General features: G+C 46.8%; 1 protein-coding gene across 2 annotated transcripts in view; it reads left to right on the top strand.

Annotated features, from left to right (window-relative positions):
* The window catches only part of LOC119976765 (erythroferrone-like), a 104,747-nt gene that overhangs the window by 44,480 nt on the left and 46,420 nt on the right, over positions 1-13,847 (top strand). For both annotated transcript variants that reach the window (XM_038817509.1, XM_038817510.1), the window contains exon 2: positions 13,365-13,475. In XM_038817509.1, coding sequence (XP_038673437.1) covers positions 13,365-13,475 — 111 coding nt within the window. The remainder of the gene's footprint in view (positions 1-13,364; positions 13,476-13,847) is intronic.

Genomic DNA, 13,847 nt, shown 5'->3' with positions numbered 1-13,847 from the left:
TGACAGGGAGCGTTTTGCTCCTTTCTCCCTGAAGGGAGGCTGATTGATGACCTGCTGATCATATCAACTCAGGTGGACCTCAGAACCAGAGTAGTGGGAGCTGAATTAGCTGGTGATGACTTCTCTATTAACTGCCCTCTAATATTGCGACTTTTGGAAAAATATTTAACCCAATGTTGTGTGTTCTATAAAGCCCAGTAATGTGCAGGTAGATAATCCTAGCGATCTAAGGGATATTGGGGCATATTGCAAGGAGGATAAAGTATAAAAGCAGGAAAGTTTTGCTATAACTGAACAGGTCATTGGTGAGACCACACCACAGTTTTGGTGTCGTTATATGAAATGAAAGTCACTTTAGTCCCAGAGGACCATTTGCTCTCCCTTTTGAGAGAGAGAGAGAGCAAGCTAACTGATGATGATTTAACCTGAGGGTCATGACACCTCAGGTAAGGGGCAAGGTTAAAAAGGAAGGGCCTTCATGGACAATATCAGCCGGTACAAGAATTGAACCTGTACTTTGCTCTGCATCACAAACCAGCCACCCAGCCAACATAGCTAACTGAACTCCGGTGTAAGGGGGGATGAACTTGCATTGGACGCAGTTCAGAGAAGATTCATTAGATTGATTCCTGGGATGAAGAGGTTGTCTTACGAGGAAGGTTTGGGCGGGTTTGGCCTGTACTCATTTGAGTTTAGAAAGATGAGAGGTGATCTTATTGAAATATATAAAATTCTGAGAGGGTTTGATAGAGTAGATATTGAGAGGATGTTCCCTTTCATGGGGGTGTTCTAGAACTAGGGAGCACAGTTTCAGTATAAGGTGTCTTTCATTTAAAATGGAGATGAGGAGGACTTTCTTATCGGAGAGCGTGATTAAGCTTTGGAATGTTCCTTACTCGTGAGCAGTGGAGGTTGGGGGGTCATTGAATATATTCAAGGTTGAGTTAAACAGATTTTTGATCTAAAAGGGAGTCAAGGATTATGAGGAGCAGACAGAAAAGTGATCAAATCAGTCATAATCGTTTTGATGGTGGAGCAAGTTTGAGGGGTCAAATGGCCTAATCCTGCTCCTATTCTTATATTTCTTATGATTGGTGTCTTATGGGTTGCAAAATTGTTGCACACATTATGGGCCGGATTTTGTGCTCGCCCCCCCCCCCCCCCCCCCCCCCACTGCAGCAAAGGCAGCCCACCATTGGCTGGCAGCAGTATCTTCCCATCTCACTGTTTACCTCAGGGCTTTGCATGGCTTGCCCACCCTGCTGCCGTGGTACCCAGCCCTGATGATCGCCTTCGTAGGACTGGAAGATCCGACTGGCAGGAAGGGCTGGAAAATCCCACCCTATTGGCTAGATTCTCCAGTCCCCCAGCCACGTGTTTCTCGACGGCACGCTGTTCGCTGGCGGCGGGATTCTCTACTCCTGCCGCTTGTCAATGAGATTTCCCATTGAAGCCAACCCATGCTGGCCGGAAGCCCATGGGCGGGGGTCCACTGCTGGCGGGACCCGGGAATCTCATCGGCCATAGACCTCCGGCCCATGTGAAGGGGTATTATTGTTTTGGAGTTTGTTGGAACATGAAAAGTTTGATATGGAGCAGCTAAAACAGCAACCATTGTATCTTTTTAGGTATAATCATAGAATTTACAGTGCAGAAGGAGGCCAGTCGGCCCATCGACTGCGCCAGCCCTGGAAAAAGCACTCTACATAAGCCCACACCTCCACCCTATCCCCGTAACCCAGTAACCCCACCTAACCATTTTGGCGCTAAGGGAAATTTAGCATGGCCAATCCACCAAACCCGCACATATTTGGACTGTGGGAGGAAACCAGAGCACCCGAGGAAACCCCCGCAGTCACAGGGAGAACGTGCAGACTCCGCACAGACAATGACCCAAGCCAGGATTCGAACCTGGTAAAGGCAGATCATTTGAAGTTGAGGACAGGGTAGGGGAAGAAAACAGGACAATGGGCTTATTTTGACCAAGTGCCAAAATAGGCACAATAATCATGGCCTCCTCGTGGATTTAAATCTCCGCTGTTTTATGGTCCAAGGTTCTATGGGCACGATTCTCCGCTGCCCATGACGGGTCAGAGAATAGCGGGAGGGCGTCCCCGACATTTTTCACGCCCTCCCGCAATGGAAAATGTATTTTCTTTTATTCCCTTTTCTTCCCATTTACTTAATGATCTGTTGAGCTGCTCGCAGAAAAATACTTTTCACTGTACCTCGGTACACGTGACAATAAACAAATCCAATCCATCCAATCCAATCCACACACTTACCCCTTGGCTGTGCGAAGATTCCCAATGCTGAAGCCCTGCTGTTTACTGTTTGATTGTTAGCAGCTGCCTCTATGGTGTTGATGCTCCTCAAATTCAAGCACACCGTTCAGGCATCAAAGGTTGCTTGAAATGCTATGTACTTTGGGACATCCTTTGAGACATGGCACATGTGCCCTCGAGGAGGCACTGGAGAGAGTGTGAAGTGCTCTCACAACTAACAAGGCTAATTCATCATTTGCAATAACATTCAGCTGTGAAGCTAGAGGCTGCTCACAGTCAAAGGGAGTGAAATTGACTTTCATCATTAAAGCCACAGCAGAGCTCTGTCCTGGGTGAATTTGGTAGGACAGAGAGACTGCAGCTGTGGGTGCTCCTGTTGTGGGTCTCCACAATAGTTTAAAATGGCTTGAAGGCCTCACAGACGCAAAGCCCCTCATGCTCCGGCTCAGGGTTTACCCCTAACCTGCAACGCTTCAACCCCCTGACCAAGTCATTCCCACCAACCCTCTTTGCCTGCCCCTAACCCCCATCTCCCTGAGCACTCAGGTGGCCTTGAGCTGCATGCTGGAAAATGGAAATGGCTACTCACCTCCTCACATTCCCTCAGCGGCCTCTGCACCAATTTCACATTTGTGATAAGGAATACTAAAAGATGGCCACGTGACTTCTCGCTGGGGAGTCGGTTAATTCCCAGGAAGCCACTGCATTCGACTGGGTCTCACTAATGAGATGCGACCATTTCTGGCCGAGATCCGCTACTTGCCATTGGGAGCGGGCCAGCTGAATTGCAAACTGGTCCGTGCCCGGCCCGAGTCTCAATTTTGGCCTATCCCATTATTTACATGGCGCACCCAGACCTGCGCTGGGCACATCAAGGCAGCCAATTGCGCCCAGAAGGTAGGCATAAAAGGATCTTTTTCCGGTTGGTTGGTAGGATGTGACAAGTGGCGTGCCATAGGGAATCAATGCTGGGGCCTCAAGATTTTACTTTTTATATAAAACACTTGGATGAAGGGACCAACGATATGGTTGCTAAAGTTGCTGATGGGTAGGATAGTAAGATTTAATGGACGTAATGAGGCAATACAAAGGGGCATATATACGTCAACTGAGTGAGCAAAGATCTGGCAAATGGAGCAAAATGTGGGAAAATGTGAAATCAGCCATTTTGTCAGTAAGAATAAAAGAGAAGCATATTATCTAAATGGCAAGAGATTGCAGAGCTCTGAGATGCAGAGGGATCTGGGTGTCCGAGTGCATGAGTCACCAAAGGCTAGTGTGCAGGTACAGGAAATAATTAGGAAAGCTAATAGAATGTTATCATTTATCGGAGAGGAATTGAATACAAAAGTTGGGAATTTATGCTTCAGTTATACAGGTGCACTAATGAGACCACATCTGTATCATTATGTAAGTGCGTTGGAAGAAGTTCAGAGAAGGTTTTCTAGACCAGTACTTGGAATGGGCAGGATGTCTTACAAGGGATAGGCTTCTATCCACTGGAGTTCAGAAAGGTAAGAGGTGTAAGATCCTGAGGGGTATTGTCAGGGTGGATTTGGAGAGGAAGTTCCTTCTGTGGGAGAATCTAGAACTAAGGTTCCCGTTGAAAATAAGGGGTCACCCAATTTAAGATAGAGAAGAGGGGAATGCTTTCCTCTCAGAGAGTTCTGAGTCTTCAGAACACATTTCCTCAAAAGGTGGTGGTAGCAGAGATTTTGAACATTTTTAAGGCAAAGCCAGTTGGCTCCTTGATTAACAAGGGGGTCAGAGCTCATCAGGGTCAGGCAGGAATGTGGGGTCGAGGTTACAATCAGATCAGCCATGATCTTGTTGAATGGTGGAGCAGGTTCGAGGGATACCGAATGGCCTCCTCCTGCTTGTAATTCCATTATTCGTGTGTTCAGACATAGGCCTAGATTCCGAGTTTCTGGGTTTCATGTATCTGTGAGATAAGGTTTTTTAATTTTATTTTTCCAGTTAAGGGGCCAATCCACTTACCCTGCACATCTTTGGGTTATGGAGGTGAGACCCATGCAGACACGGGGAGAATGTGCAAACTCCACATGGACAGTGATCCTGGGCCAGGATCGAACCTGGGTCCTCGGCGCCGTGAGCCAGCAGTGCTAACCACGGTGTCACCCCTAAATAGTAAGGTTTAGCATCAATGGAAATTTCATTTCATTGTTGATCTATTTGTTAACTGGGTATCTTTTCTGGTTTGTGTTTGGTCAGTGCATATAGACAATGAACCATTATGGAAGTAACCACTTTATTTTTATTACATTTTCATTACAATCTGAGATTTTCTGTAGGCAGAAAGGAATTTTGCCATTGAATTTTTGCCCCTGAGACAGTTCTTTACGCTGCTTGTTCCAGTGGGGAAAGGGAGTCATAGCCAAGTCTCATTCTTTCCTCATCCAACATGCCTGCTCACAGACTGTCCAGCATCATTAGAATGATGGTTAAGAAAGGAATATTACCTCTCATTACACTAAGAGTGTGAAGGTCAATTTATCATCAGTACTGTGAGATGAACTAACTCAACGCTGACTGGTCTCAGAATTTGGGATCTCTCTTGCCTGTTTGCCTCAGCACCACACTAGGTAATGCATCTACCAGCTGAGAGCTCTGGACTCCTTCAATGCTGACTTCTTGTGCATTCCAGCTCCCTCTGCTTCATCATTGGTGGCACAGATGACGGAGATATTGGATTTCATCTGCCTAACCCTTAGCTCTCTCCCGGAACCTCTCCGTCTCCCTCAACTTCCCTCCTCCTTCAAGTCACTCTTTAAAAACTATCTCTTTGACCAAGCATGCAGACACTGCTCCCAATATCTCCATCATCTGTGGTTCATCACCAAATTTGTCTGATAATGTTCCTCTGGAGCATCTTCAGATGCAATACAAGGTTAAATATGGGTATTTGTTATTGAGCGTTTGAAAGGATTTAATGCTACATACATGAAGCCTTGAAAGAAAGACATTTGGTCATTATGGTGGCATTCAGCAGCAATGTACCAATGTACTTCACCAGGTTGGAGTTTAATGAGGGTTTAAAGCCCCCATTGTCAGCATTAATGAATCCACATTCCAATCTGTGTCAATAACATAAGTTTGTTGGACCTAGTTCTTTCTTAGCTGGTTACATGTCAGCACTGTCAGTTGCTATAGGTGTCATCTCTGGATGGATGTATTCCTGGAAGATTCACCACATGACCTCCAGGCTCTAAGCCCCAACTCCACACTCCCACCATTTGTTGTCCACCTTCACAGTACATCTACAAAATGTTACTGAGGCTCCTTTGACAACACCGTCCAAACCATTGGCCTCTACCAACTGGAAAGACAAGGTCTGCAGATGCATGGAAACACCACCATCTGACTTGGAGCTATATTGCCTTTCCTTCACTGTTTCTGGGTCAAAATCCTCAAACTTCCTGCTCAACAGCTCTGCAGGTGTACCTACACCACATAGACTGCAGCGGTTCAAGAAAGCAGCTCACCACCTTCTCAAGGGCAATTAGGGATGGGCAATAAATGCTGCCCTAGCCAGTGACGCCCATGTCCCCAGAAATAATTTTAAGAAAAGATGCTTCATTTGCCAATTGGATGACATTTGACTCTCAATCAAATGGCCTTTTGTGCCCATGGTCAATGATTGTGTAACTAATGAGCAAAAGTGTATAAAGCAAATAGAAAAAATCATTTCTTAGACACTATGATTATTCTTCTGGGTTTCTCACAACCTGGGATTATTCACTAATCGTCAGAGAATCTCAGCCAATTCTGGAGTGTTGGCATTCCCACCAGGGACCTGAGATATAGTCACCAGCCCAGTCATCTGTCCGTTTGCATTTAGAGATCAAGAAAGAGAAAGAGGAAGGAACAATTTGAATAAGATATGGGCCGAGAAATTGACTTGTGCTGACCGGCTGGGGAAGGAAGATGGAGTGGTGTAGATCAGATTTTCTTCAGATAAGTGTGACTCATGACCTTACTGTTTACTGAGATGTGAATTCAGGTTCTAGGGGAGGCAATAAGGACAGGAAGGCCAAAAGTACTGCTTCCTCGCTCGCTCGGGATTAAAACTATAGGTGTGTTTGCTTTTTGTTCCCAGGTTTTCCGCCTGTCATCTAGCTTAACTGTTGGACAGGAAAGGCTGTGACACACGGCTTCAGGCACAAGTGGACTTAGCAGAGGTGAAGGCAGAGGATGATGCCAATCGCAAGGAGTATCAGGAACTTTAATGAAGATTGGGGATCAGAGATTGTGGATGTGGGGCTCAGAGAGATCACGGCAGGGCAAGTGATCACGGTGGTCTGAGATCATTGAGGTGTAGGGGGAGGTGGGATGCTGATTTTCCAGGGCAGTTGAAACACTCCATTGTTGCTGGGCCCACAAGCAGTGCTGTAAATACATTTATGTTATGGAGACGGCACTTCTCACCTTTCTCCTGTTCAGTTTCACATGGCTAGGGAAACTCGAGCAGACAGTACTTACAATTAGAAACCTTGTTAAAATGGAGACAGGCAGCCTCCTTAAAAAGTTCAACAATCGATGCATCTTCCTCCAGTGACTCGATCACCCTTCCTTCATCCCGCCTCTGTTAAAGCTGGAATTAGGTAGATTCCAAGGTGATGAGGGATCATGTTGAGGTTTTTCAATTTTAACTCTCCTACCCGCCCCAAAACCAACCCAGTTAGAGGGGTTACAATTACCCCCATGGTGGCTGATCGTAGTGCAGAAAAGATGGGGGACTGGATTTTTCAATTCTGCGGCTAAGTGCCGACGCCGACGTGGGAACTGTGGCATTTTACAACGCCAAAATCGGCGCGGAATCCTCACCGGTTCTGGGACCGGTGAGGGGCTAGCAGTGGCGTTGGGTACAACTCCCGGCTCCCGAGCCAGAAACGGCCAGAGAATGGCCGGTCCGTGGCCGCGCATGCGCAAGGCGACGACCTGCAGCGGTCGCGCCAGACAACATGGCGCCGGCTGTGCACAGACCCAACCTGCCAGATAGAGCCCCACTGGACCTCCACCCCTCGTCACCCCCAGACCACCCTCCACCATTTCCCCCAGCCCTCGCCGAAGCCCTCCCAGGCAGTGGCATGGTTCCCCCCCCCCCCCCACCACTGACTGTGGCAGCGCTAGACATAGTCCGCAGCAACCATGCGAGGTTGACTAAAACAGAGCACAAGTGAACCGCGGCGGCGGGAACCCGGCCCATCGGGGGCGGAGCATCGGGGGAGGGCCTTCAGGTGACGTCTTGAGGCTGTCCCAACGGCATGCGTCATACTCCCCGATGACACCATTTTGGAGGGGGCAGAGCGTCCGAAAGCAGGTGCCGCCCCCGATTTTTTCGTAAAAAGGGATTCTTCGCCCGATCACCGTTTAAGATATCGGCGTCGGGCAACGCAGAATCCCTCCCAGGCTTTTGGGAAGCCTGAAATCTTTCATTATCCCACCTGAACAGTTAAGGAAGATCATTTGAATGCATAGGATTAGCTTTAGATAAATTAATGGAGGGCAAATGTTTCTGGAAAATAAGGCAAGAATAGTTTCAGCAGGTCAGCTAATGTGATAGACACAGAATCAAGTGAAGAAATCCTGAAATGTAACTGTAAAACCAGTTGTGGTTATTAAAGATGGCCCAGAGATGACTCATGCAGTAGAGAGATGTCTGATGGACAAGAGATCTCATACATGGTATGTCGCGGTGAATGAAATATGCAGATGCTGTGATTCCACAGTGGTATAAACACATGTGAAATACTCTAGTTATTTCTTGAGCCACCAGAGCGATTTGTACAATAGAGGTGCAAGGTTTTCAGATCTGACCTCAATGACATTGAAAGTTGTACTTCAGTAAATTCTCAATGATCGTTATTGATGTGGATCAGAAAAAAAAGCTTGCATTTATTTATTGCCTTTCACAACCTCTGGACATCCCAGAATATTTTACAGCCAATGAAGTATGTTTATTGAAGAATAATCACTGCCACAGGATCTTTAAACCTGACAGTCAATTTGCACACGGCAATAGGATAATGACTAGATTATCTGTTTTGATGATGTAGGTTGAGGGATAAATGCTGGCCGGGATACCAGGGGAAGGTTGATGTACTTCTTCCAGATGGTGCCATGGTAAACAGGGCCTCATTTTAACATCACTTTGGAAAGACAGAACCAGCAAATGTGAAAAATCCCTTCAATACAACACAAAGTGTCAGCCAGGATTTTTTACTCAAGTCTCTGGAGCAAGACTTGAACCTGCAACTCAGAGAGGGTCACCAACTGATTCACAGCCAACACGGAGATCGCTGCGGCAAGACAACATCTGGCAACAGTCTTTAAACATTGCATTGTTTTGAAATCATCAACCACATCCACAATAAGGTTGGAGCCTGTTGCAAGTGAATACTAATGGGCACATTTTTAAAGTAGAGAGCTTGCATTTATGTAGCACCTTACATATCTTCTAGCATTTTACACCAATGGATTACTTCTAAAGGGCAGTCACTGTTGATTAAGTAGCAAAGTGTAATGTGTTCCCAATCTTGGGCTTTACAGGACAGATTATGTTTTGAAATGCCTCCTTTAACGTAATGTCAAACAGAATATTCTTAAAAGGGGGACGGTGAGGTCAAAGGAAACTTATTGAAATCAGATGTCAATTTTGACATTTTGGCACACACTACAGCTGTGGGCCACCAGAAACTATTGAAATCATGTGACAATTTTGACATTTTGGCACACACTACCGCACAGAAAAAGGGACAGCTGTTTTTCGAGTTGCAGAGGGACAGAGAAAGCAACTACTTAATGACAGGGAAAGCAATACAGTTACTGCTGTGGGGAAGCAGAAAGATGGTTTTGTATTATCAACCACAAGAATCATAGCATTATAGAATTTACAGTGCAGAAGGAGGCCATTCGGCCCATCGAGTCTGCACCGGCTCTTGGAAAGAGCACCCTACCCAAAGTCAACACCTCCACCCTATCCCCATAACCCAGTAACCCCACCCAACACTAAGGGCAATTTTGGACACTAAGGGCAATTTATCATGGCCAATCTACCTAACCTGCACATCTTTGGACTGTGGGAGGAAACCGGAGCACCCGGAGGAAACCCACGCACACACGGGGAGGATGTGCAGACTCTACACAAACAGTGACCCAAGCTGGAATCGAACCTGGGACCCTGGAGCTGTGAAGCAATTGTGCTATCCAAAATGCTACCGTGCTGCCGCAATGCTACCGTGCAGAAGAAGTGAGAGCCTCTTCTCCATTTGAATAGACGGAGACAAAACAGACGGGATTTTTGGAGACTGAAGGAACAAAAGGTTTGGCAAGGTGGGCCTCACCGGTGATGGTCACTCAGGCTGGGTGGAATGCTTCTGAAGGGCAATGGGAGTGTTTAATAGCAGGCCACGGTGAATTAAGCCTACTGGAGAGCTGGGGGCTACTTAGCACCTTATCTTGTAATGCTAAACATCTGACAAAAGCGCAGTTCTCAGAAAAAGGCACGTGCAGATGTATCCTGATTCTGTTAGTTTGCTAAGGCGAAAGTACCTTTTCTTCAGTTTCCTTTATTAGTTGCCTGTTAAGTAATGTTTGACCATGGTGATTTCAGTTTGTTATAGTAAAAGTCTTAAAATGTAAAATCTTATTCTTCAATCATTTCCAGAAGTCACTGGGAAATTCATTTCTTTGTACATCTTATCAGTCTCTATGGGGCTCATAGCAGTTGGCCAAATTGTTCCACAAAAAATAAAGCCCCCAATCTGTTTTTGTTGTGATTGACTGAGAGAAAAATGTTGAGCCAAGACACTAGGAGAACTCAGGGGATGTTTTACTTCCACCTGATAGGCGACACTAGCTGACATTGTTATTGTTAGGCATGAGAGCCAAAGTATTATTATTCACTTAGTGTAGCCACAAAGAATTTGGACTGGGTGATCTCGCTAATTATCTTGTCGAAATCAAAATTCAAAATAAATGCAGTGCTTTCAACAACAATAACCTCCATTTATACGGTATCTCTCACAAGATGTCTGAAGGGGGACTGGGGGTCGGGGGTGGGGGGGGGGGGGCTTGACAGACAGTGAGCTGGAGGTTAGGGAAACATACTATTTTTAATCTGAAGATATTTGGGGTTGTGGGGGAGGGTGGAAGAGAGAAATTCCACAGTAGACACCTACTTAGAAGGGTGCCTGTTCAGTTGAGAAGAATAACGTATTCAGACCCTTTTGAGTGCAGATGATTTCATTTCATACATAACGACGATTCTCAAGTTAAGGACTGAAAAAGAGTATTGTATGAAAGAAACGCTGAAAGTGATATGTGAAAGAGTTAGTGTAAGCAAACATCCAAACTGTTCCAAAAGTGCGTGCCAATTCACAAACCCACCCTCGAAGCATCATGGCCATTACTGTATTTGCAAGAGTGAAACTCTTGGCTTTGCCCAAGCAGACATATTCCAGCTGCTTCAGAATTAGTGGCAAATTCCCACCAGTTCCAACTCCCTCTATTTTCCACAAAGTCTCAGCAGTTCCTCTCAATAAATCTCCCTGTGTTTTTATATTACTCTTTCCAAAGCAAATTTTTTCTTAATAACTGAAATGTAACCACCGATAAAGAACAAAGGCAACAAGAAAGGTGATGCATTTGTTGGGTAAACAAGGTCCTTGATCTGATTGGCTATGACAATGGCCGGAATTCATCGGCCTTAGCGGTTTTCTGTTACCGATGGCAGCGTACCTCCGCCCAGGGTTTCCTGGCGGAGTGGGGTGGCTTCAAAGGGAAATCCCACTGACAAGCGCCGAAAGTACAGAATCCCGCTGCCAGCGAACTGCGGGTGGCGGAGAAACTAGCCCGATGTTTCAATGGCCGGGTCGAAGCTGGGATCTTACATTGTCCCATCCACCTATTCCCTTATTGAATATATTGACCTGTGCTCATTAATTTTCATCAGCAAACATAGCAAGGGTTTCAGGAAGCTTAAACTTTAACAAATGTTTGCAACTCTAGTAATTATAGACAATTTGTTTCAAAAACGGGACGAGTCTCAATGGCAATCTTTTTTAAATCCTCAATCATTAAAATCTGAGTAGAGAGGGGCTGGGTGGGATAGTGGGTCAGACACTGTCCTTTCACACCCTGGGACTGGGTGGGTCAGTGGGTCAGACACTGTCCTTTCACACTCTGGGACTGGGTGGGTCAGTGGGTCAGACACTGTCCTTTCACACCCTGGGACTGGGTGGGACAGTGGGTCACACACTGTCCATTCAAACTCTGGGACTGGGTGGGACAGTGGGTCAGACACTGTCCTTTCACACCCTGGGACTGGGTGGGACAGTGGGTCAGACACTGTCCTTTCACACTCTGGGACTGGGTGGGACAGTGGCTCAGACACTGTCCTTTCACACTCTGGGACTGGGTGGGATAGTGGGTTAGACACTGTCCTTTCACACTCTGGGACTGGGTGGGATAGTGGGTCAGACACTGTCCTTTCACACTGGGACTGGGTGGGACAATGGGTCAGACACTGTCCTTTCACACTCTGGGACTGGGTGGGACAGTGGGTCAGACACTCCTTACACACTCTGGGACTGGGTGGGATAGTGGGTTAGACACTGTCCTGTCACACTCTGGGACTGGGTGGGACAGTGGGTCAGACACTGTCCTTTCACACTCTGGAACTGGGTGGGACAGTGGGTCAGACACTGTCCTTTCACACTCTGGGACTGGGTGGGACAATGGGTCACACTGTCCTTTCACACTGGGATTGGGTGGGACAGTGAGTCAGACACTGTCCTTTCTCACTCTGGAACTGGGTGGGACAGTGGGTCAGACTCTGTCCTTTCACACACTGGGACTGGGTGGGACAGTGGGTCAGACACTGTCCTTTCACACTCTGGGACTGGGTGGGACAGTGGCTCAGACACTGTCCTTTCACACTCTGGGACTGGGTGGGACAGTGGGTCACACACTGTCCTTTCACACACTGGGACTGGGTGGGATAGTGGGTCAGACACTCTTTCTCACTCTGGGACTGGGTGGGACAGTGGGTCAGACACTGTCCTTTCACACTCTGGGACTGGGTGGGACAGTGGGTCAGACACTGTCCTTTCACACTCTGTGACTGGGTGGACAGTGGGTCAGACACTGTCCTTTCACACTCTGGGACTGGGTGTGAGAGTGGGTCAGACACTGTCCTTTCTCACTCTGGGACTGGGTGGGTCAGTGGGTCAGACACTGTCCTTTTTCACTCTGGGACTGGGTGGGCAGTGGATCAGACACTCCTTTCACACTGGGACTGGGTGGGACAGTGGGTCAGACACTGCCCTTTCACACTCTGGGACTGGGTAGACAGTGGGTCAGACACTGTCCTTTCACACTCTGGGACTGGGTGGGACAGTGGGTCAGACACTGCCCTTTCACACTCTGGGACTGGGTGGACAGTGGGTCAGACACTGTCCTTACACACTCTGGGACTGGGTGGCTCAACGGGTGACATGCCACCCTTCTAACCGGGATTGCATAATACCGTGGCTCCGGCATCCGGTTGAGTCTAAAGTCAACTCTGCTGAGGATTTACAGAATGAAAGTTTTTGCTAGTTGTCCGGGTCCATCTGAACCACTGCTAGTCCAGTTTTGCAGCCCCAAGTTTTCAGTCTTTTCAAGGGCACTGGATTGATTGTACAGATACACTAAGGTTGGATCAGAGACATAGTTATCTTTATGTCATCTGTAATTTATCAGGCAGAAGTCTGATGGATTTCACTCACCACCTAACTTCCCAGAGTACTGCATCGTCCATTGTTGAGGGGGCTCTACTCCGTATGTAACCTATGCTGCAATTTGAGTGGTTAACATTGTTCCAGCTTGAAGAATTAATGTATTAAAGAAATAAAATTCAAGTTCTCCTGGGAACATTGCCCACTGTTATCTGAATTAGTTAATTCTTAGCTCATTCAAAGCTTCTGCAGTCCATGCCAAATCATGACTATGTTCCATAACTCAGTCCTGTTCTCAGTATCTGGACTCCAGCCTTATTTCTCACCTTTTCTCTGGCAGCTACCAGATATGCCCGTGGACCCACACGATAGCTGGCTTCTGTTTGTGGAACACTCCGAGAAAGGGGTCAATGACAGGAGGAAGAACAAGGGAAGAGGACGGAAATCTCAGGTAATTATTATGTGGCGATGGACGATGTGGTGATTTGGCATTGTGCCAGGCGCAGTTATCATATTGATGTTGGCGTGTGAATAACTTGTTTGAAATTCGTAAAATTGCAGTTCCGTTGACAATTTAGCATGATCTGAACATGGAACATGAACAAAAGAAGGATCGGGTGTCACCATCAAAGTGGGTGGGTTGGCTGATGTGTTGGAGAAGGAGGCCTCCCTCATTTGATAGAGCAATCTGGTTCCTTTAGCAGGATAACATCATAGTGGAACATTTCAGTGGATGCTATTGATTCTAACAAGCCTAACATGTTCAAAGGAGAAATCCAATATTTTAGGCAGCACCAGACTCAACCAACAAGAATAACGTGCA

Source organism: Scyliorhinus canicula, chromosome 13 (genome assembly GCF_902713615.1).
Source record: "Scyliorhinus canicula chromosome 13, sScyCan1.1, whole genome shotgun sequence".
Lineage (NCBI taxonomy): Eukaryota > Metazoa > Chordata > Chondrichthyes > Carcharhiniformes > Scyliorhinidae > Scyliorhinus > Scyliorhinus canicula.
Note: the sequence above shows the minus strand (reverse complement) of the source record. Positions and strands in the feature narration are given on the sequence as shown.